Source organism: Limulus polyphemus, unplaced genomic scaffold (genome assembly GCF_000517525.1).
Source record: "Limulus polyphemus unplaced genomic scaffold, Limulus_polyphemus-2.1.2 Scaffold375, whole genome shotgun sequence".
Taxonomy (NCBI): Eukaryota; Metazoa; Arthropoda; class Merostomata; order Xiphosura; family Limulidae; genus Limulus; species Limulus polyphemus.
The window spans coordinates 372580-397977 of record NW_013665985.1 but is presented as its reverse complement, the minus strand read 5'-3'; the positions used below and the strand labels follow the sequence as shown (position 1 = coordinate 397977).

At 31.1% G+C, this 25398-nt stretch overlaps 1 protein-coding gene across 12 annotated transcripts in view; it reads right to left on the bottom strand.

Annotated features, from left to right (window-relative positions):
* LOC106457803 (microtubule-actin cross-linking factor 1-like) overlaps positions 1-25398 on the bottom strand; it is a 248974-nt gene that overhangs the window by 64411 nt on the left and 159165 nt on the right. For 11 of the 12 annotated variants that reach the window (XM_022383849.1, XM_022383850.1, XM_022383853.1 and 8 more), the window contains 25 exons: positions 24008-24111; positions 23436-23555; positions 22913-23008; positions 22374-22504; positions 21134-21227; positions 20056-20219; positions 19499-19703; positions 18815-18943; positions 18475-18552; positions 17686-17847; positions 15986-16090; positions 14284-14379; positions 13652-13921; positions 13118-13180; positions 12450-12541; positions 11794-11908; positions 11170-11347; positions 9720-9868; positions 9309-9469; positions 6089-6227; positions 5518-5708; positions 5241-5406; positions 4748-4831; positions 3735-3953; positions 33-2705 (listed from right to left, as the gene is read on the bottom strand). In XM_022383849.1, coding sequence (XP_022239557.1) covers positions 33-2705; positions 3735-3953; positions 4748-4831; positions 5241-5406; positions 5518-5708; positions 6089-6227; positions 9309-9469; positions 9720-9868; positions 11170-11347; positions 11794-11908; positions 12450-12541; positions 13118-13180; positions 13652-13921; positions 14284-14379; positions 15986-16090; positions 17686-17847; positions 18475-18552; positions 18815-18943; positions 19499-19703; positions 20056-20219; positions 21134-21227; positions 22374-22504; positions 22913-23008; positions 23436-23555; positions 24008-24111 — 5984 coding nt within the window. Of the gene's footprint in view, positions 1-32; positions 2706-3734; positions 3954-4747; positions 4832-5240; positions 5407-5517; positions 5709-6088; positions 6228-9308; positions 9470-9719; positions 9869-11169; positions 11348-11793; positions 11909-12449; positions 12542-13117; positions 13181-13651; positions 13922-14283; positions 14380-15985; positions 16091-17685; positions 17848-18474; positions 18553-18814; positions 18944-19498; positions 19704-20055; positions 20220-21133; positions 21228-22373; positions 22505-22912; positions 23009-23435; positions 23556-24007; positions 24112-25398 lie in introns of those variants that run through there. The other variant, XM_013917252.2, reaches the window with a different exon arrangement.

Genomic DNA, 25398 nt, shown 5'->3' with positions numbered 1-25398 from the left:
TTACCAGGTTCTTCCTTTGTTGGAGATGGCTGTCTTCCTTTACCAGGTTCTTCCTTTGTTGGAGATGGCTGTCTTGCCTTACGAGGCTCTTCTCTGGCTGGAACAGAAGGTTTTTCATTTGGTGCCTGCGTTTCAAGACTATCTTCAGGAAATTTAACATCTATTGTGTCATGTTTAAGTACCTGTTTAAAAATGTAAGATTTATCTTCTGTTGGTTGGTATTCATCTGGTGTGATTATTGAAAAAGGTTTCTTGGGTTTTGCATCCTCATTTGTAGGCTCTGAAATGTCTTTTATAGGAAACTTTTTGCCTTGTGGAGAGGGTTCTTTGAAGGGGGACTCCTTCTTATTCCTTGGGCTCTCCTTACCAGGTGACTCTTTTTTAGGGTATTGATGAGCTGATGGTCCTTTTTTAGAACTCTCTTTTGGTGAAGTTGGAAGTTCTTTTGTATAGGATTCTATATTTGATTTTTTTGAAACAGTTGGTAGTAATTCTTTTTCAGGAAGAGGAGAGATGTTCTCTCTATGTGTTATAGTAGTCCTATGAAATCCTGTAGTGTATGGTTCAGTTGGGTACCCAGGTATTTCTTGAGGTGTTTCAGTTGGCCATTCAGAAGTAAGTCCTAAAATTCCTCTATTGATGGCTTCTTCTAAGGGCATTATTTCTCCTGTATTAGGTTCTTTGAAGGTTCCATGGGTTTCATCAATCAATCCTCTCCTCATAGCATCTTGGAAGGTGATTTTAACATCTGAAGTCACTCCTTGACTGGTTACCGTAACATATCGTGTTATCGTTTTGGTGACTGTTGCCAATGTTACAGTAATATTAAGCAAACTCTTTAAAATGGCTGCTCCCTCTGGTGTTATTATATTTTTCTCTATAGCCTCTTTTAATGGAAGTGGCTTCTTTGTTCTTGGCTCTCTTACTTGTCCTGTTTTAGCATCTAGCAAACCTTTAAAAACAGCTTCAAGAATAGTCAATTCCTTTCCTTTATCATCTTTTACTCCAATTTTTTTATTCATCATTTCTGTAATTTGAGGCTGAATAAACTTTCTGGTGGTTGCTTCATCAAATGTCATAATTCCTCCTTTCGTGGTATCTCTGAATTTTCCAGTTTTTAAGTCAATGAAACCTTTGCTTACCGCATTATTAAAACTTATGTTGTCACCTGTAACAGGGTTCTTGATGCCTTCAATGTCAAATATCATTTTGTGACAAACTGATGTAATGAGACCTTTGTTAACAGCTTGGCTAAGACTGATGAGCTCTCCTTTAGAGTCAACAAATTGTCCATGTGGCGTAAGAACACCCTTTTCTAAAGCTTCTGGTAATGTAAGTAACTCCTCATTATCTGGATGGATGATTGACTTGACTTCGATATTTAATATTCCCTTTGCAATTGCATCAATTATTGTTAGTTTTTGCTTACTGACTGGATTTGTCACTCTTCCTGTCTCATCTAACAGATCTAGTTCATAAGCATCTTTCAATGTTAATGGTCTCAATATGAATTGTTTATCATAGGCTTGCTGAAAAGTAAGACATTCCTGGGTGGCCTTGTTGATGTATCTTCCACTCTGAGCATTAATTACATTTTGAGAAAGGGACTGGGGGACACTCAAGATTTCCTCAGATTGTGTGTTAACCACTTCACGGACATCACGTCGAATAATACCTCGGTTGATAGCCTCATCAATTGTAAATCTTTCTCCCGAGTCTTTGTCTACTATCTGTCCTGCCTTATCATTCACCATACCTCTATCTATGGCTTCTGCCAATGGAATACCTCCCTCACTATATGCAGAAACTTCAACTTCTAGAAATCCTCTTTCAAAAGCCTCCTTCAAAGAAATTAACTGGTGTGTCTTAGGGTCTCTGAATTGTCCTGTTTGTGGGTCCAGTAATCCCTTCTGTACAGCTTCTGTTATAGTCAATTTAGAAATCTTGACAATTTTCATTTCAATCAATGTCTGTACTTTGTCTTCTCTGACAATTCCACAATGAATAGCTTCATCAATTGTTATAGGTATTCTTTGCTTTGGATCAATAAATGTTCCTTTATCAGGGTCAAATAATCCCTTCTGGATGGCTTCAATTAGTGTCAACTCTATACCTGTTTTCACATCAATAATACCACAAACTTCTGTAATACGATTTACAAAGTCTCCATCAATCAATCCTTTAGAAACCGCATCTTGTAGGTTCATGCGCTTGTCTGTCCGAAGGTCTGTATATTGACCAGTATTAATATTCAGTATACCTAATTTAATGGCTTCAGTCATTGTCAGTAACTCTCCTGTTTTAGGATTTGCAATACCTCTGACAGCTGTTACATATTCAAAACTTGGTACCTGGTCAGTTTTTTCTAACCGTCTTGTACTTCTGACTTCTTTAATTGTCATGGATGTGCCAGCTAATCTTTTCTGTGGAGAGGATAAATCTTCACTTGGCTTTCGTGTAGTTTCTTGTCGCTTTGAAACTGTGGTAGGTTCTGTTACCGTGGTGAAATATTTTCGAGTTTCTGTACCATGCTCAGGAATAACTTTATCCTGTGTTGTGTATGTAAGTGTAGTGTAGCCTTCCTGGACAGAGTAATATCTGTCATCCATGTCCATTGGTTCCTGTACAGAAGCCTGGTCCATGATCAGTTCAGAGCGGAAGGAACGAGGAGTGATGGGAACAGCACGACTGATGGTGATGGAACACTGTGAGAAAGGAAAGAGACAGGAAAGAAAGGGTGAGAAATTCCACAAGAAACCACCAAGTAACATGCTGTGTAGAAAATACCCATCACAGAAATATTACATATAGTGCATAAAAGATCAAAGTGAAAGTATAGAAACTCACCTTCCAACAATGTAGTGTGCACCCTTAGATCAACATGTTCAAATCTGTGACAAGTCATGCATTATGTCTAAACGATACAAGTTATAAGTGAGAAATAAAGTTTCTACAACATCTTCTCACAGCAAATTACACTAAGAGAGTGTTACTACTTCGTGACTTGCACTCTTGAATATTTTAATTTAAACTGATATTATATTTTTGTTTCTCACAGACATTACAATGTTAAAAAGCAGCTCTAATTTACTCTAAAATTGCTTTGGAACGTAATAACTCTAAAAACCTACTTAAGTGATGTTGGAAATATGCTGTTTGAAACTAGTACCATAAATTTCGTTTTTAGTGTCACTTACTGAAAAAGTAACTGGAGAAAGATTTTTTTTAAATGTTCATTACGCTGTAGAAATATTATGGTGCAATATGAAAGTTCTGCTTTAAGTTATCATGAAATACTATTCTTTGTAATTTGTTTTAACAGAATCTAGTGACACCTACATATTATGATATGGAATGACATACTGCAATATTATTCTCAGTGATATCACAGAGTAGTTTTGACTTATCACATACTTAAAAAAAACACTTACATTTTCAGATGATAATGTGTATCATAATAAGATCTCTAAATTTACAACTATTAACAAAAATTATGAATAACAGAAAAAATTTGAAGAAATTTTTCAATATTTCATACAAACTGCTAAAAGTCAAACTATCTGATAAAAACATTCAAATTATGTTTCACATTTCCAATGAAATCTGATAGCATATTTCCTTAAAAATGTAGACTCATAGGTTTAAGAAAAGGCAATTTGAGCTGTCAAATACAAATTTCAACCTTAGTGGTCACACTTTACACTCCACATAAATTTTAAAAGTTAAAACCTCACCTTGTAGTCCTTTTGTCCTGATAGATACTCCCTTAACTCATTTAAGTACTGTAGGATTTTGTCTACCAAATCACTGTACTGCTTGTTTAAGACATCAAGTTCTTGGCTAATAACATCAGCACCCACTACTACTTTTGCCTTCTTAGGAATACTGGCATCCAAACTTGGATGAACCTCTTCCAGGCTTTCTCTGTAATGTTTTAGTCTCAAATCATATATCTGGAAAAAAGAAGAAAAGGTTTAGCTAAGCCAACTCAGGTAAAATACATTTTTTCTCATCAAACATACACAGTAACTGTAAATTTCAAAACATATGTAAGATTTAATCAACAAATTCTAAAAATCAAAATGTCAAATAAGACTGAACAATCCATATTTCTAAATATGTTACAGTCTGTTTAGAACTACTCTGAGTGTCTTTGGCTACCCATGAAATGTCTAGATCAGCAGAGAATATCTGGTTAATAGCATCTTAAATTGAGAAATTATATACTAAAGTTTTGTTTGAGGATTTTTTCAACAAACTTAATATTTACTATAAGAATTATTCAAAGACTTAGAAAAATAACACCTTGCTCTATTTTTCTGTTTACTATTCTTTAATACATAAAAAACCCTTTCTGTGAATGTCACAAAACCTAAATCAACAAATATGGATAATGAGGGTTTATACTTTTTTTTTTTTTTACAAAACTTTTAACAGCAAATTATAATACTGCAATAGCAATCCTATGGCTCTCAGTTACTTTCTCTACAATGCCTTTAAAAGTAAAAACTAGATAAAGTAAGACAACCAAATAACATTTCAGCACTATATCCCACCAAAGATATATATATATATATATATATATATATATATATATAAAACATCAAGTTCTTCTAGGTCATATTAGCTCCTGCATGGCCATTCTAAAGTAACAAACAATTCATCCCCAAAAGCTGATGTTAGTTGCTATATAATACTTCATAGATCTTTATGTAGAGAAATTTCAGTTATTGGTCTGAAATCTTACCTTGGCTTCTCGAACATACCTTCCTCCCAGGGTGTTAGTATGTTCAATGGAGGATTTTCTTTGTGATACAGAGTTATAAAGTTCCTGGATAAAAAAAAACTTTTCATATAATTCTCACTTTAATGTACACATAATTCAACCATATAGTTTCAAATAACAGATACAGAACAAAAAACTAAAATGAGGCAGATGGAGAAAAAAACAGGAAAGTTATTTTATAATATAGTGTATATATTTCAGTAAAATAATGTATTAAGATAACACCTATATTTCTGGCAATGATTAGGTTAGATGCCTTTCATTAACTTAACTTTTCAATATAAATTGAGTTATATCACTTAATTACATATCCTGGGATATATTTTAGTTGCCCTTATAATAAACTCTTACTTTGTCTACATGCAATAAACTCCATTTTCATAATAAAATTAATTCATTTTAATCTGTTCAAAAGTCTCTCTGACCCATCAACACGTTTTAGATAGGCACATACCACAATATCTTGAACCTGTTTCTCAGCTTCCTGGGGAGTCATTGAATTAACTGGTTTAAGTTTTTTAACTTGAGTAAGCATCTGGTTCATCCATGGTTGTTCATCTTTGTCAAGTTTCGTTCGATATGTTCTGATAAGTTCAGAAGCTGCTTCACAACTTCGTAGCCTGTATAATCATGCAACAGATATTTTTAGGCTTGATTCTAGTATACCATCTATCTTACACAATTCTATAATCTAAAACAGAAATCAAGTAAAATGCAAAAACAAATATCACCTTTCCACAACTTGAGAGCATCCATTATCCCATCGTTTAGTGATCTTCTTCACATCATCTTCCAGTTTCTTAATATCTGGGTGTTTTACTTGTTTCGGACGAGTGCACTCGGTCAATCGTTGGACATTGGTCAAGTCATTATTTAGTTGATCAATTACATTCTGCCCCTGTTGTATCTGCCCTTGAAGTTTCTACAAAGGAGTCATAAAAAATATAAATTCAGAAAATGAATTTAAATTTTTAACTCTGTTCATACAGTTAAAACTACACTTGCAGATTACGATATCCTTTAAAAGGTCAAATTAATTTGTAACCAACTTGTTTAAAGTGTATTCAAAATACTACAAAACAGAAATACAAACATATATATAAATAAAGAATTTACTTCTACTTTAACAACATGCTCTTATAGTGAAATGGGTATTCAGTGAAAAAAAACAAAAAACTTCAATGATTATAATTCATAATTGTGATGTCATTCAAAACAATCAGTTTATGCCTTGAATAAAGCAATATTAGTACAGACATTAAGAAAAGGACCTTTATATTCAGTTTATGGTATATTACTCACCATAAGTTGCTCATGTGTCTTACTAAGACTTGTCCTGTCTGCTGAGAGGTTTTCATAGTTTACCAATTGGATCTCCATCTGGGTCACAACATTTGTGGCTTCGTCTAGAACAGTCAGTATGATTTCCACAGATTTCAACTTAAAAAAAAACGATTGATTATACACTGAATTCATTTAATATTATCCACAGTCACTGAATATGTCTACTATTTTAATGTCTTTCTATATACCGAAGAAATTGGTTTGTCAACATACACACACAACCAATTAAGCAGTAAATGGTAATATAGAAGTCCTTGTATACTATTACTAAACAAGTTTATTTGGATTTTGACAAGTTATCATTGCTGAAATATTAGTCATATATTAAACTGAAACAAAATTCTTGGCACAGGTGATATCAGGTATTCCATAACTAAATGTAAGAAAAGCTTCTTTACTTCATTTTCACCCTACTTTTTTGGTTTTTTTACATGTATAACATTTAATGAGGAAAAAAACTACCTTTCAAAAGTGCTCAAACCATTTAATTTATAACAAACTCAAAATACTGTTTAATTCTAGCCTGAAGCATAAAAACCTAAAAACTTTAGTTGAAGACAAAAATCACTGCTTGACCTTAGCATTGCAACATAAAAGATTGCAAAACCTTAATTCAAGAAAGAAAAGCTTGTTTAACCTTAATGCTGAACTATATGACATAACAAGCTTAACTTGTGACGGAAAACACTTCTTGACCTTAGCAATGCAACAAACAAAAATATAACAACCTTAACTTGTGACAGAAACTCTGCTTGCCCTTAGCGATGAAACATACAAGAATATAAGAACCTTAGTTTTTGACAGAAAAAAAAATGCTTGACCTCAGCACTGAAAATTACAAAAATATAACAACCTTAGCTAAAGACAGAAAATGCTACTTAACTTTATCACTACAACATACAAAAATGTAACAATCTTAGCTCATGATCAGAAGCATTGCTCAACCTTAGTACTGAAAAAAAAAATATTACAACTTGGCTCATGACAGATAAAACTACTTAACCTTAGCACTGAAAGATACAACAACACAAAAATCTTAGTTCATGACAGAAAACACTGTTTGCTCTTAGCAGTGATACATAAAAGAATACATCAAGTTTAGCTTAAGACAGAAAACATGGTTTGATTTAAACAATAATTCCAAGCTATAAATATATATATTCAATAAATTATCTATTTAAGTATGTTGCAATTATTTTCAGCCAATAATTTATTTTTACAAAACATTTTTCACTAACTAAACATTAAAACTGACAAACAAATATCCATATGGATCTACATCTACTTTCTTTCAAGTTTACTCAAATAGACATTAAAATTCTACACATTGAATAGACATTAAAATTCTACACATTAAATAGACATTAAAATTCTAAGACTTTAGACATAACAGTATTTTATCTGCCAATATTTTGGTTATGCACCTTTAAAGAGTTCTGTAGTATGTGCTCTTTTCACATATCCAAAAAATATCAAACTGACATTCTTCCATGTGTGAATGCATCAACAAAAAAGTACATATAGTCTACTCTACATTATTAAAAAAAATATTTAAAATATGTATTATTTATGAATGCGGTCTTGGTTTATACATTAAATAACCACTGTCATACAAAAACAAGAAAGACCTGTATAAAGTACATTAACTAGCTCTGGAAAAAACATATAACATCAGTACAGGAAATGCTGAAATTAGAAAAGCGATTATATTTTTAACGCATCCTACAAAAAAGTAACTATTCCATTAATCAGTAACAAGTCATTGCATAATTGAGAAAAATAATCAGTCTTCTCTGCCAGTCTATATTCAAAGCATTGTTCAAATCTATGGTAACAATTTTCATTTCCAATCATCTGGATGTTCACAGCATTGAACAACATTGAAGAAACATGAGAAGGCATGATTCTCCATGACTGAATTAAAGTCTCACTGCACACACAAACATACTAAAGGTAAGAAAGAAGTAAACAGCTTGTCATCAGAAGTAATAACCCAAGAATATAGTAGTCCAGTGCATCTCAAGTAGGAACCTTCCTTGGAACTGTGTTGATGCCAGAGGTCTTAAACAATCCTTTGTAAAACAGAACCAAAAAAAAACCTCCACAGAACAGTTAGTTCATTCTACTTTCACCCTACACATTTGTTTTACCAAAAATAATGTCACATGACAAGTAGCAAAAGATGTAGTTTATGAACCAGAAAGTATTCAAGAAAAACAGCAAAACCCTACACACCTAAATCAGTGAACACGTCAATAAACTTGAACCAAGCAAAAGTGCTTCAACTGATCACTTTATCCAAATAAGCATGCATTTACAACAACAGACAACCCTTACTCATATTATATTAAAATTTTAGCTAAGATAAGGGATTTTTTAAGAAAGAAAAAGTACTAAAGCTCTTCTCCTGCCATGTGCCTCACCGGTGGGTCACAACTGACTTTTAGTTATGGACCTTCTGACACACCAATAGGTGTGAGACAATTATGTTTCAAAGCCAAATTTCTCTTGTGGCATATGAGTTTGGAACACTATGACTGCTCCTCGACACCTCTTGAATGGCACTAGAGTAGGAATTATTAATACTACTGGTGGCAGGAAACGTGTTAAAAAACATTCTCCAATTAACAGAAACAGAACTGGTTTGTGTAATCTTTTTCCATAAAGTGTGAATTTCAAAATAAATCTAAAGAGACATCTTATCTATGGTCTAATGAAATTCTTTTCTTGTTCCAAAACAACTTTTTGTACTGATTTTGTGTATTTTTCAAAACTAAAATAATGCACATTATGCAAATCTTTTTCTTTCCCTACAGTTGTTTTTAAGATATAAACCAAAGCCACATTCTTAAACAATAGCTAATTTACTTTGTGTGTTTAGTAATAACATAGAATAGTCCATGTACACTTCCTATTATTAAATTAACAAATGCAAAGATGTCACTTCGAAATTTTTCGAGTCCTCCTGCAGAAGCCTGCCATGCAATTCCTTCATAAAGGTGCAGAATTGAAACATTAGGTAATAAGATCTAAGTTCATAAATAATTTTTTAACATTAAAAATAACTCAGATTTTCTGTAGCAAAAAAAAAAATTCCTGAAGTTGAACTTTTCAGTGACACATTTTTCAAAGTTAATATAATAAGTTTATCATACAATATTTATCTTCTCTGGATTACCTCTCAATGTAAAGATGCGAGAGAGTCCAAGTTCTTTCCCAGATTTCTATCACTGTATCATGGCGATTTTGTAAAACAGGTGATTTTTTGGCCATAGATTGAAACTGGTCCTTCATCTCTTCTATTTGTGGCTCTAGTGATTTTAAATCTGTTTCAAATCCCTATAAATAAAAATTATCATGCATTATCAATAGATGAAACAAATAACAATAACGAAGGGCAATATCATCTGTATTTAATTTGATTTACCTTGTATCTCAAACTTAAAAATTAGTAAAGTATTACCATTTCTCTCTAAATTCAATTATCTTGCATATTCAATATTGAAGAACAATAACAAAAAACTATCTTATATATATACTTGACTTTTAAATAGTAATAATCAACATATTTTAGTTAGACATTGATTACTTTGTGGTCCATCACTTGGGTCTCCAAGGTATCTAGGTCACGGGGAATTGGTTCTTGTGATCGGTTCTGAAGAATCTTTTCTTTTTCATTCAATGAATTTTGTAGTGAGCTTATTAGGTCAGTAAACCTGCTACCCGAGGTTCTGTCCACTAATTATGAAAAATAAAAAATAACATTGGAATAAATTTTCTAATTTTGTAAAATGGTATATCAACAAGTTTTAATTAGTTTCATGGTGAGTTGTCACTTGTTTAATTAATATTTTACTGCTTAGCTTTATAATGATAAATGTATCTTATCACTTACACATTAAATCATGGCTGTTTATATTTTGAACCAATAAAGTGTTCTCTGATTATCTAATCATAATACATTACATTAAGGATGTTTAACTTTTTAAACAAATTATTGACTTGTCTACACACCATCCAGTACTGGTGAAGTCCACACACAGCATCATAATGAGTAATCTTAAGTTTCTGCTTATTATAACATTAAATGTAAAAAACTGCCCCAAAAAACTGAGTGAAATCAATAATTTTCTTGATAGGTTACAAAGGAAACATAAACAGTTATTAGTGAGATTATTTGGAAAAAACAATCAATTTTAATAATTAAAACTTACATGACTGAACAGACTACTAAACCAAGAAAATGACCATATGGTTGGTTACATTTTGTTTTTTGCTTAACTCATATGTTATTCAGGATCCTGTAATCAACAAAGTAATGAACCTATATGCAATTTGGTGTATAAACTGTTTATAAAAGATATTTAAAGTGTTGATAAAATCATGGACCTCATCAGTAACCCTAGGATTAACTGACTAGTCAAGTGTTCCTTGGTCATCTAACACACACTGAGACTATCCAAATCTTTAACTAATAAAGCAAGTGTTTTTTTCTTGTTGTGTAAACCTAACATGTATCACATTGAAGTTGTTTAACTTTCTGACAAAAAAGTAAGTTTTTTTTGTTCAACTTACTGTTACATATTACATTGCAGGTGTTTAAAAATTACTAACTAAGAAAAAAGCAAGTGTTTATGAAATTGTTACATGTTATGTTGTATTGTTTAAAGTATCAAATCAAAAAAGCAAAGGGTCCTTAGTCATCTCACCCAAAGTACTGCAAGTGTTTAAAATCTTAATTGAAAAAGCAATATTCTTCTACTCATCTAAATTCCAAGTAAACATACTTGGTCTACTGGTCCCTTACTTTGGTTTTTTTAAGAGAAACAAAAGAGATACACATCGAAAGATTAATTTACTAATCACTTATTCTATGGTCTCTTTTTAATTTAGATATTTGGTCAATGATTGGCAATATGAATCACAATAATACTTCACTTTATTTTTTGTCCTGGCAAATATATGCAATGTATATGTGTGTGTATGTACATACATACACAATAAAATAAGTCTATTTACATTTGTAGTAACTAACTTACCTTCATCACCCTTCAATCTCTTGAGGAAATCTTGGAACAATTTGTTACAGATGTTGATCTCTTCCTGCAAACGTTTGAGGTCTGGATCATTGGTGTCTCCTTCATCCACAAGTTTCTGTCCATCTTCTTTTAAGGCTCTTTGAATGGACTCTCTCTGAGCTGGTTCCATGCTGCGGAACTATAATAACAATCTTTATATAAACTAATGTAATAAAATCTCAGTTCATCTTACACAATATTCAGAATTCTTGTTTTAGTTGAGTCTCAAGCAGAGTAGACTGTGATGGGTCTTAAGTTTTTATGCATTGCATCCATCTTAAGTGTAAAGTGGATGCTGTTTTAGTCTCTGTGTTGAGATTTTTATCAAACATAGTAGGTGAAAAATTCAAACTTCTGACCATATTGGTCAGGGTAATAATTACAAAGAGAACTTTTCTACTGACGAATATATTCAAATGTTTACTGTTTTTCTTTTCATACCAACTTTGCAAAGTTACAAACATCACCCAAAACTTTATTGAAAATATCAACTGATTCTGAGTAAATTAAAAAAAATCTAGTTAAACAATGTTATAAAATGTAGACAAAACTATTTATAAAAAATGATAATTTTTTTTAACTTACTGTTGTGAAGTCCCAAGATTTGATGACCCTTACTGTCGAGAAAATCATGTTTTGCCTTAGTTTATGGTGTTTCTTAAACCATAGGGTTAAGACATTGTCAAACTTCTTGTTCAAGCTGGTAAGATAAATTTTTGTTTTACATAAAACAAGAAACAGGACAAATATATAACTGTACTGGTTATCTTTCACAAATCATTTGATTATAACAATACTGACTATTCTTCACAATTCTTTTGATTTTAGCAATACTAACTATTCTTCATAATGCTTTAAATTTGAACAATCTGGCTTTACTTCATCATTTTTTTGGTTTTACAATTACTGACTTATCATCATATTTTTTATTCAAATTTAATACTTATAATAATCTGAATTTAAACATTATTAACTGTTTATCTTTGGAGTTTAATAATGCTAATAATTGATCACCATTCATTGAATTTTGACAACATTTTCTTTCATATACAAACTATATACTAACTTCTTGAGTAAAATAATGACTACAGGATTATTACTAAAATTACTCGTGTTTCTAACTAAGCTAACTTCCAAGTTTGATGTATTTATCCACAGCACAACAATATCATTTGTGTTCATTCAAGATAACATATTCTTTGCCAATATGTACAACTTTTCTTTCAGAATGCTATATTTACCTTTGTGCCAGATCTATTGCTTCAGTGTTTGGAGGTGGGATCACAAAACAAACCCCGGGGACCATACCTTCAGTCCCAGCAGAATTTATTACCTGAAAATGTTATTATTTTTGGATTTAGAAACACCATAAACAATGGTTCAAGAATTAAAAAATAACTTTTAATGAAATTCTTAAAACATTCTTTACTAAGCATATAAATATGTCTGTATGTAAATATCTTTCATGTGCTTATAAAACAAAGTATGTTGTAATGTAATGTATGATATCAGTTTTTATAGCATCTCTTTTAACTGATTTCTTGACTGCAACACTAAGCACCTATTCAAATTGACACACATATTTTTTATTTCTTAATACGAAATTCTAAATTAAACCTATGGTTTTTAATGTTCAGTGCTTCACGCTTTTACGATTTGAGCTAATAATTTCAGATTTAAATCTTTGCTTATTTAATATAATTAGTCATATTCACCTTCATAAAATATTCCTAGATCTATTACGACTTTATACATTTGTGAAAAGGATTGAGATTTAATATTATTTTTGTTATTACCAAACTTGCATCCAATTCTGAAAATGGAATAATTTCATTAAACACTTTACTGTTTCAAGTGAACGTAAATAAAGTGTTTTTCTAACATTTACAAGCATCACTGGATGACTTACTTTCCACTTTATTTTCTGGCTGTTGTCATGAAGCCAACAGTGTTCATTTATAGATACTGTCATCTGGTGAGAAGCAAAAAAAAAGCAACAAAAGAATTGACATTAAGTTATATGTTTATACACATATGTATTATTATATTTTAAATCATACAGTCAACTAACATACATGATTTAAAGAAAATACACGTAACAATGTGTATTCATAAAAGAATAAGAAGATACTTTATTGTAATTTTCATTAAAGTCATTCACTAAAAGATATGTAAAACATGAATTTTTAATAGCATTCATGAACTGTTATACAAATTCCATTTAAAACTTCTGGATAACTGAAGCTGCTTTCAGTACTGTTTCAATACTATACTTTTGAATATCACACAGAAATCCACAAAATTCATTATAATGATGACTGAATGTGTATGTTTGGTTTGTTCAACACAGAAAAAATTTTCAAACTCATTAGGTGGATAAAAAATTGCAAACTAGGATTTGATTATCTAAGCAAAACTATAATAGTTTATAAACATGACTTACATTTAGCTGCTTGTAAGAACAGATTGCTGTGACTTTTAGGGGTTTCGGAAGATGCTGTCGCCTTTGCTTTAGTGGGACTATCTCCTTACTTCGGTCAACAAGAGAAAGAACAATGTTCTTATAGTGCATCATATCTTCCCTGAGCTCTAACATTTGCATTAACAGTCGTTCTCCTTCATCTATAGGAAATGTTTTGCGACTGAAGGTCGTATTCAAACGATCTTCTATTCGACCTAGCCACTGTTCACATTCTCTTGCTTCCATGAAAAACTACAGAAAGAAACCAAGGAATATACTGATAACTACATCAATGCTAACCAGAACCCAAACCAACAGAGAACCAGTTCATTTATATATAGTTAATATTACCGAAACAGTGAATACAAATAGTACCAGTTTTAATGAACAAAATACAGAAATTAACTATTATAAAAATATTTGATTTGATCAGCTTTAATGTGTATTGTGTGTTTGAAGTAAAACTAGAGCAACCACGATCATTAAGTTACACTTGCTTTGAACACCTTGGCAGCCAAGTGAATGATTTGATCCCACATAACTCTATAAGAAGTTTTTACCTGGTGATTGATTTCATCAACTTCATCCCACTTAATTCTGTAAGAAGTTCTTACCTGGTGATATGCAGAGGAATGCTTCAAGTGCTCCTCTAAGCAAATGGTCAGTTGGAGAAGCCAAGACCATTGGGACTGCATTGCTGCAAGGTAAGCCTGAAATATACAGTAATTTTAATATCTATACAAGTCTCAAAATTATCTCACACTTGTAGAACTTTATAGTATGACTCACTACCCCTACACACTACAACAATGGTTCCAAACCACCAGAAATTTCAGCCAGTCTTCTGCCAGTTGAAAAAAATGTGTTTAAAAATAAAGTTGCTGAATATTGTTTTACAAAGTAACTTGGAAGAATTTAAAAAAAGTTAATATTGTATGAAGTGGTCTGTGAAATTTTGGAAACAGAACAAGATGGTCTTCAGTTGGAAAAATATTGGGAACCACTGCACTACATAACTAGTAGTTACAAGATAATTAAAAATTGTTAACTTAAAAAAAAAGAATAGGGATCATCCAAAAAGCACAGAAACAAGTTGAATCAAAATGCAAAGATTATATTTTCAAGTCTACAACTAGAGACCCAATAAAAAGTAAACAAATCAGGCTGGAAATAGTGTCTACATTATTTTCTCAAGCTACAAATCCTTTGTTTTTTTTACTCCATGTATACAATACTTACTAATTTTAATGTGAGACTATTTCCTCCCTAATTTGTTTACTTTTTTTTAGTCTCAAGTTGTAGGCTTGAAAAATATAATCTTTGCATTTTGATTCAACTTGTTTCTGTATGTTTTTGATGATCACTATTCCCCTTTTTAAATTAACAATTTTTAATTATCTTGTTTTTTAAGTTTTTTCTATGTCCGTTTATTGAGAACCAATTTTAATCTACATACATGCATATGCATGCAGTTTAATGTTACATGTATTTCAACAGTTTACTGCTGCATTGGCCTTTTTTTTTCACCCAACCATTATTTACTGAGCCAGGTGGTTTTTACCTGAGGTTTTGTGTAAATGTGCATTTAACAAGCATTAAATACAAAGAAAGCTACTCACAACAATATCACATATATTATGTCACATAAATTAACTTTCAGTGAAAAATAATCAACTTTTTAAATAAGTCCTGGATATTCACAGCACTTCATATAGTATATCTGTCTAGGCTTTGGTGCAAAATACCCAGCCAATTTTGCTGTAGGCTAATGAAACAAACATATGAATAATAATAATAATAAAATAATACTCAAATACACACTCACAATTTCAGTGAAGTATATAAATCAGTAGAATAAATCACCATTCACAAGAGTAGAGAAATCTACTATGGTTTTTAATGTTGTTTCAAAAACAAGTCTGCTTTTTAAGATGGTTTTTGCCCATATGTTCTATTAGAGTTTTTGTGAAATTCCTGGGCAAACCCTATTATGAACCACTATAATGGTTCATGATAGACTGATTACAGTGGTTTAAGAATTAAAATGTATGTCTCATATGGGTGCTCTTCTTCAGGTGTTTTTTTATCTTGCATACATGTCAATTTAAAATGCAATCCTGAATCATTAATTCAGGGGGCAATTTGAATGATAGCGCAAAAATTAGGAAAGTAAACTTACTTGAAAATCTATGAAATGATAGGTTGATTTTTTAATACAAATGTTATAAATCATAATTGTAATATAAATATGACAAAAAAAGATAGAAATTATTTCAATCTAAATCACTGTTTGAATTCATAATATATCATTCTCACCTCAATGCATTCTGTAGCTGGATGCTTCTGTAGCTGCAGGCTTTGTCCTCTGTCTGTAACTGCATTGAACTGAATTTCCCTCTTTTCCAGGTCAGAAGTCAGGGTCTATAATATGAAGCAATGAATCACCATCCACAAGAATTTCTATAAAACCTTCATTTATGAACTCAATTCACAATTGTTTCAGGACTAGGCTGCTATTGATATACTGCCAAAACAAAACTTACACTTTACCTATTTTCATGATTTAAATTGCTACTGGTATTTTAACAAGAAACAGTCCAAGGTGCAAAACTCACAGTTTTCTGAATTCCCAAGAACCGAATGCAAACCCTATACTTAATCAACTTTCATTAGCCTGTAGTCAATGGACAAAAATTATATGATGTAAAACACTAATTACTATGTTAAATGTACAGATCTTAAAGGAACCAAACTATCCCTGTTCATTATTTCATGTTGCACTTTCTCTTTGTTACACTTAATATACTAAAAAAAAAGTTAACATGATGAGCTCATGTACTGATATGCAAAAAACATTTTAACACAATAATGAATAAACATCAAAGGTAGAAAATCAACTTTCAACTGATAGTTTTACTATTTCAATTCCTTCACATCAAGCTTTAATAACATACTTTACACAAATATTACTGTCATTAAGATTAATAAAATTCATTCTACAAGTTATTCCCCTCATTTTGCTAACTGATTTCCATACCATTAGTCACAAACTATTCTCATGCTCAAAATTTGCCTTGTTTTATAACAAATGTTGGTGATTCAAAGACATAGTTTCCTAAACTATAAGTACTGGTTGACAGTGGTTAGTGTACTTTATCCAAGTTACACAACAATAATATAAAAACATATTCTGAACTGCAGAGAAGCAATGAAATAACCAAATTAACAAAATAAATATGTACACATTTTCCATTAAACGTTAAAAACTTTGGTAATCAGAATATTTACTTTTTTGATTAAAGAAATCAGTATTTTTGCCAATGTTTGGAATTACTGTGATCTGCCTTATATTCAGAGAGTATAAAACAATAGCCTGGTGATGTGCCTGGTCAACAAAATAACATTAAGAAGAAAATACTGGTTGATCAAATTTTGAACATAAATAATAATGAAAAAAATAATTATTTTATAAATTATCTATAGAATTCAATACATTATTTAACTTGACATTTGTAATTTATGACAATTTTATTATTAGGTCACATCTTCAAAAAAAAAGAAAAAAAGAAAAAAATTCCAATCTTCCCACTAAATCAAATTTTACAAGTAGAATTAAGGAGAAAAAATTTTTAGATCTTAAATATTATATATATATTACTATATCAGTGTCATGTTTTACCATTATATTTGTTTAAATTAAGTTCTTCTGGAAATTAAGATCTAAAACAGTAATAAGACTAGTTCTGGAAGTTTTACAATAGAAAAATATGATAGGCTTGTGACATTCTGTGAGAATGTGAATAATGCAGGTTCAAATCCAAAAGAGATATACACTTGAAAACAGAATTTTGTATACTACATTCAACCATTGTGTAAATATCTTGTTATTAACGATTTATATAACAAAAAGACAACGCTTCAAGTAATGATAAATTTCTCCAAAAGTCAGCTTGGTTACAATCAGAAGAGAATAATTTACATTTGCTTTCTTCTTTTCACTTGTGCATTTCACTTACTTCTTGGTACTGCTCTATTTCAACAACATCCAAGGTTTTCGAACTCCAGTCTCGAGTGACTTCTGTCTCCTCTTTCTTGTTCATCCACATCAGCTCATTTGTGGCAGACTGAATAAAGTCTAACAATGTCTCCAGGTCCATCAAACGTTTATTGGACATAACCTAAAGTGAAACACCCTATTTTTTAGCCTATCAAGTACATGTTAGATATTTAGAAAGAAATTTCACCGTAACAAACATTTTTCCTCACCTTATCATATCTGTTGGTAAACATTCTAAGAGCAATATCAAGAAATACTACAAAAAACACCAGATTTAAGTGATATCTGTAAAGAAATGCCAATATGAAACTTCTATTAAAAATGTCTACACAAATCTTACCTATAGTTTAACTAAAAGATCTTACAGTATTGCATATAATTATTTTCCGATCTCACATCTGTCACAAAACTATTTAATTCCACATACAATCAATTTAAAGTTTCTTCGTTTTGTTGGATTTCACACAAAGCTGTTCAAGGAATGTCTGCAATAGTCATCAATAAAATTTGAATAGTAAAAATAGAAGGAAGGCAGCTAGTCAACATCACCAACAGTCAACTTTTAGGCTATTCTTGTTAGTCAAGAATGCTAGCCATTGCCCAGCACTTCTTTTGAATTAAAGGACGAAAAAGTAGAGCAAAATTATCAGTAAACATTTTTGTATCCATTATATATTTTATTAAAACAGAATTTCAGTGTAACTTGTAGCAGTTTGTGTAATGAAGATACAAGTTACAAGTTACTTACCATAAGTTCTGTGTAGCTCTTCTCTAATTTACTGAACAGTCTATAATATAGCTCTTGTTCATCACCTTGAAACTGATGCTAAAAATGAAAAAAAGAGAATGTAGTACGAGTTAGACATATCACAGTTTTAATCTCAAAATTCTGTCTATTCCTTGACCAGTCTTTGATCATCACACAAGGTATTGTACTGTATCACATATGGAACATGTTTTCTTGGAGATTTAGAAATATGGAAAGAAAAACTGAACAAATATCAGGGTAAATTTCAGAGATCTAATCAAGCTCATCGGAGAGTCTAGAATGTTATTTTTCAATGAAATTAAGAATGGATTAACATTACCTTTCTTGTTCCACATTGGTCAATGTTCACGTGGAACTGATCAATAGACTGGTGTTCAAGTTGATGATTTTCTAACAAAGACTTGACACTTGGAAGGTCACTACCATATTCTGCAGCATAAAGGAGTTTCTGGACAGACAGAAACAAACAAAAAGAGATTCCATAAATAGAATAAGATAATTGCTGTGTAAATATTTTTCCAAATTTTCATAACAAATTTTTCTCTAGTTCAAAAAGACTGATTTATACTTGTAAAAGAATTGATTAGAAACAAACACTTATTAACAAACCAATATTTCTATATCTACAAATTGAATTAACAATCATTTTAAGCTATAGTTAAGATTTAAACACAATCGTAATTAGAAAGATAAATTTCCTTCACTCGAGGGCTCCTTTGTTACCAGCCATAACTCTTGTGTTCAAAGTGAATAAGCCTGAAACAGATGGATCGGCTCACTTACATCAAGGGACACAGTAAGATTAATGGGGAAAATGGGATCCAACAACAACTTGTAACTCTTATCCTAATTAATATATAACTGAGCCATAACACAATATCTTAATTTCTTAAATAATTTTCAAACTAACTTTCTGTTTATTCTAATTTTTTTTAAAGACTATTTCTGTTACAGGTTAAACATGTTACCTATTTCATAGTAAACATATAAAAACAAAATTTACCAATTTTCCATTCACCCAGTCCAAACACTCTTGTAAAAACTTGAATGCATCATTTGTTTCTACCAGACGTCTCTCAGACACAACTTGTCGTTGCTTTGTCACTTGGCGTTCTTCAGTCTTGAAGGTACGAGATGACAATGGAGTCAATAATCTGGATGTGAAGCTCAAACGAATATTAAGCCACCTTTGTTGAATGTTCTGCACCCTAGTGAACAGAAAGACAGTTACACCATTTATATACAATCCATAATAAGGTTTTATTATTATGTATATTTCTTTTTATATCCTTCTTTATTTTTCCTCAAATAGTTTTTCTGATTCGTAATATCTTGAGTGGGGATGAAGAGAAATTTTTCTGAACATCCCCGATTGCATTCAGTCCTAAACGTTCAGTTTACGATTAAACATTTTTAAATCAAAATTACTACCACGTTTTTTGGATTGGTTTTATTATCTAAATTTATGTAAATTGATTAGACCAAATGTCAAAAAATATTCATGTTAGTAAATTTTAATTTAATAATGATTACATAAAAGGAAAAGGAAATCACTCTGACCTCTTGTACAGTTCATGAGTCTGATGGTATCGTCCATCTCGAAGTGTCCCCACATCCTGAAACATTGTTTGAATGTTCTCTTCTATGAGTTTCAGCTCAGCTTCAATCTGATCACATATGTAAATGGCATCTGTGGGATGAAGTCTTTGCACCCTTTTTTCTTCCTGCAATATACAGCTTTTTTATTTCTCATGCAACATTAATAATAACAATAAACAGCCAAAGAAGTAACACGGTGTTTTAGATGTTCTCAAATCTTCCATTAGAGTGAAAGATTTCAGAAATATTCATGATGTTCAAAAGCATGCAGGATCAACAGAAGGATGAAGGAAAGTGATCTTCTTGAAAACTCTCAAGTTATCAGGTTTCTTTTCTTACCCTTAGATCTCACAAAAGTTCAACATTATATACATGTTTTTAACCCCTACAATAACAAACTGATACAGGTTCTTACCTCAGTTAACCTTTAAATTAGCCCATATACTCTTCACCCTAACATCACATAACAATGGCTGCCCACAGAAATATTTTCAAGGGGAAACAAAACCTGTATGTAGGCCAGGGGATCAGCTTTTACAGTGTAAGCCAACAGCTTAAAATAATGTGTTATGTGTGCTTAAACACAAATTCATAGTTCTAATAAAAACTACTTAAAATATTTAGTCTAACTATGATGTTAAGTTTACATTATAATACGTGCAATTGTTTTGTGAAATGTGGACTGGGGGGGCAAATGCCCTCTCTTGTCTCTTCCTGTGGGCACCCATGCACATAACATTTGCTTTTTTCCCATGACAACAAACAGATACTGACATTAGCTAACAAATAAATTAATGATTCAGATATGCTTTCTTATAAAATTTATATGCACTTTTTTCCCAATAACAAATATTTGCAAACTTTTATTTCAACTTTTCTTATATTTTTTATATTTATTCTTTTACACGACAACAACAAATACTTGTTACCACTAGGCAATTCAAGATTCCTACCTCAGCTTGTCTTATATCTATATACATCTGTTCATTTCCATGACAATTACAAAAAATTTAACTAATAAATGATCCATTATTCTTACCTCAGCTATTCTCTTATCTATATCATCTAGTTTCCCATCACACTGTTTGGCTTCTCTGTGAAGTTTTTCAGCAAGTCTCTGAAGCTTCTCTAATCTAAAAACAGACTTTTCTTAGTAGTTTCAATTGTTAAATATATTATATGATTAATAAAAATGAAAGAAGTTAAATTAATTCTTTTAAAAGCTTGGGGGGGGGGCATATTTTGTAAGCCTCTGCTATGTGTAAACATACAATATCCTTCTCTTTTCACAACTTGGTCTATACACTTCTTACATAGCTACATTTTCATGCGCCATGGGGTAGCATGAGCTGAGCATTATTCCACATAACAAGCCTGTGATCACCGAGATTATGAATTCTGTTGAAGGGATAATTTTTCTTTTTATAGCTCATGTAGCATAAGCCACAAATATGTTTGCAGAAGGAAAATTTGATAAACATGAGTGGAAATAGATATCAACACACAACAAATAAACAACATAACTTATTCTTACTGCTGTTGATGACGATGATAAAGGAAAAGAAAGTTCTGATGAACAGTTTGAAAGTTCAGATGCAGACAACAAATCCACTGAATAATCATCAAAAGATTATACTGAAACACTCAAAGTAAGAAATGTTAAAAACTGTAAGCATCATAAAGCTTTATTGTGATTATCCCTCTGGCTGCAATGGAATATATTTCTATTTGCAAACAAATGGTTTGTAGACCTTTCTTAAAGGAAATATACAATAACTCAAACAAATATAAAAATTTTGATATTTCATCAAATTCCCTAATTTTCTCTGGTTTCTGGGAAAACAAATTGAAAAAGGCTACTCAACAGGGAATGGCATGCTTAAGATCCTGGCATGGATGTATATCTCCAACATATTATGGTTACATAGCTTACAAGTAATTCCAAGATGACCTAGTTAATAGTACTTTTAAAAATCTCTAACAGTTACTAAACTAAACAAATGGATAATCAATTAGGTGATAATTATATGAATTCTGATGATAACATAGGAAAAGTAACCACAATATTGAGTAATTTCAATGAGCAGTCCAAAACACACACACACAAATATTTCACAAAACAAAAAACCTTATATCTCTCCAGGAATGGTTTCTTTTATACCATCATTTCTTATAAGTCCTACCTCAAAAACGTTAGTTATTAGCTATTATCTAAAGTGATAAAATAATTACCTAACTAGCAGAACTACAGTACCACCTATATTTCATAAAACACCTACCTGTTAATTTCATCATGAACTGCTTGGTCTCTGTCTTGATGAGCCACCATAAGTCGATTCCAGTTTCTCTCAATTGTGTCAATTTCTAACTCTGATTCTATCTCTACTGAACCTGTTTCTCTGAATATTTTCTGAGATGATAAAAACAAAGTTTATATTAAATGCTAAAAAAAGCTGTTTTACTGTAAAGTTTTCAAGCACTTATATACATATAACTTATTATTAACTAGCAATATAGTTTTGAAAATATTTTTTCTTGATGAATTCTCTTTGAACTTTCTAAAAATTTCAGAATAAGACTAGTTATCTCATAAAAATTTAACTCACAAAATATTTTTTTTCCCGTTTTAACTGATTATAACCTGCTACAAAATCTCATTTGAGATTTGACTTTCACACAAAGATTACCTGTTTTATCAAATCAAAACATATAGGATAAACATAGAGAATGAGTCAGCTGAAATGGGCTGACTACATCATTTAATTGATCGAGCTGAATATAAACAATACAAGTCAGAAGGATGAAAGTGAATTCTCACCTGTATATCTCTGTAGAGACTGGAGAGTTTCTGTTTGTCATGGAGTTTTTGTGGGATGTCCTCTACTCTAAATCTGTTACATTCTGCTAGAAAAGCCTATGGATAAGGCAATCAAAACTATTAATGTTGACTTTAAGCTATTTAAACAAATACATACCCTAACTAGTCACCATTACTAATTTAGGCTTCAATGAACTTCTTAATAATCTTCAAAAGTATCTTAAACAACTTAAAAGAAAACTGTGTGGAAGAAACAGATCTTGGTTTTCTGGATGATCACTCTCTTAAGCCATCCAAACAATGTGCTGTTGTTAGTGGCACTGCAAATAGAATTTTAGATTGCATCTACAGAATAAGTGAATAAAAGTCTAGAGACGTTATAATGTCATTGTATAGGTTGCTGATTAGGCCACATTTAGAGTATTACTGTTCAGTATTAGGCTCCTTATTTTCTCTGACTTTTGTTTTTCTTTAAACATATTTCAGTAAAAAATGTGTAAAAGACTTTATATGAGACACTTACTTTCATCTCTACTAGAGTATTAGGAAAAGTTCGGTCCTGAAGCATCATTATCGTTTCTCGCATCCACAAATGTAATATGCTAGCCAGTTCTTTGTATTCTTCTAGCTTCCGAAGTTTGTCCTATATAACAGAATGAATTTTAACTTGCTTTTTCTAGTAATCCTTCCTAACCTCATTTAATTTACTTAAATCTTCATATTCTCTGCCAATTTAATAACTTATCTCACATTCTGTATATTATACCATAAAAGATTAACAACCAGCTGTTTCTTAAGATTCTTCTAAACATCATAAAAGATCATATATTTTTGTTCATGCGTCTAAAATTAATGTTTACTTCTTCTACAGTCCACATTATATATAACTGATCAGCATTTTGCTGTTTCTACAACCCTTCTAAATCACTGAATGATGAGATATTTGGCTGTAGTTAAGCCTAGAAGTTGCTGATGATTACTTAATATACCACAAATGTATGTACTAACACTATGTCTTCATTACAGTGTTATACTATAACAAACAAATAAATAACTCTGATAAGATAAAGGTACCTTTAAAGAACTTGAACTTACATTATCAGCAAATGGGTGGTAGGCTGGGGGCTCAGGAAATACATCATAGAGAGAAGAGATGTAGGTGATAAGTGACTTCTCATCAGGCTCTAGTGTGTCCACATCTATAGAAGAGGGATTAAAAACTATTCTTTAGCACAGCTTGAAGTATTTTACACTATACATGGATCAAAGATAAAACTTAGAACAGTTGGAAGTTAATCTCATTTACGGAAATCTATATAAATAAAATAGTACTGTCTATTGTCTGGGTGTGGATGGATCTTCATCCAAATTGGTATGGAGGTTCATTAGGTCCATGTGAGAGTACATACAAATTTTCAGTATAGCATTTTTTGTTTTGCAGTTTTAGGGGTGTTTTTGCAATTTTTACCACTACTTCGCCCCCTATAGTTGGATCTTCACCAGAATTGGTGTGGAGGTTCATTAGGTCCATGGTGAGATACATGAATAGTTGCAGTTTCATTTTGTGTTTCGCAATTTTTATGGGCAATTTTTGTGTGTTTTTTTTTACAATTACGTATAAGGGAAGCAACTTTTCATGTCCTAAGATAACCTTTCATTAATCAGGAATTTACATAACTTTCATCCAGAGGATGGATATTCCAGCTAGTAAATAATGTATTTTCAAACAGCTGAAAGTGTTTTTACACTATGTGTAAAATGTCAACAGATACTTCACTACAACAAACACTTGAAGGCAAGAAATAAAATAAATACCTAAGAATAGCTAGCACTATTTCTAGACTAAATTTAATAAGGAAGATACATTCATAATAATGGGATGTAATTCTAAACATTATTTGACTGTATATTAGACATTCTACTAGAAACAAATGATAAATTTAAAGCAGTAAGATATTTCTAAAGAAAATTTATTAAAGTACCAGAATTTTCTTTACTAATGGAGTCAGGTAAATGTAAAACTAACAGTTAACAAACTTTAAATTGCTTCAATTATATAAATCCTATTAAATATCTTAACTATTCTATTACCACAATATCAAACAGACATACATGAACCCAACATGAATACAACTTGAAACTAACTTATATTTTTTATTATTCACAAAACTTTGTTTGGAGGATAATTGAATTGTAGTCCTTACAAAAAATTGTAAGGTATTTTATTATTATTAATGAAATAGCACAGTTATGCCATAAAACAAAGTAAAATGTGGGTAGGTACCTGTGTTGGTAATTAAGGGTTAAAATTATCACAGAAAAGTTAGCAGTTGATGCTGAACTTTTATTTTATTTTTTATGCAATTGTCATAATTTTGAACCATTTCTTAGCTTTTACACACTAAAAAAAAGGGGAGAAAAACCTTGTTCACACTGAAAATCAAAATATAAGTAAGCAGTTCACAATGAAATATGAAAATATCAAA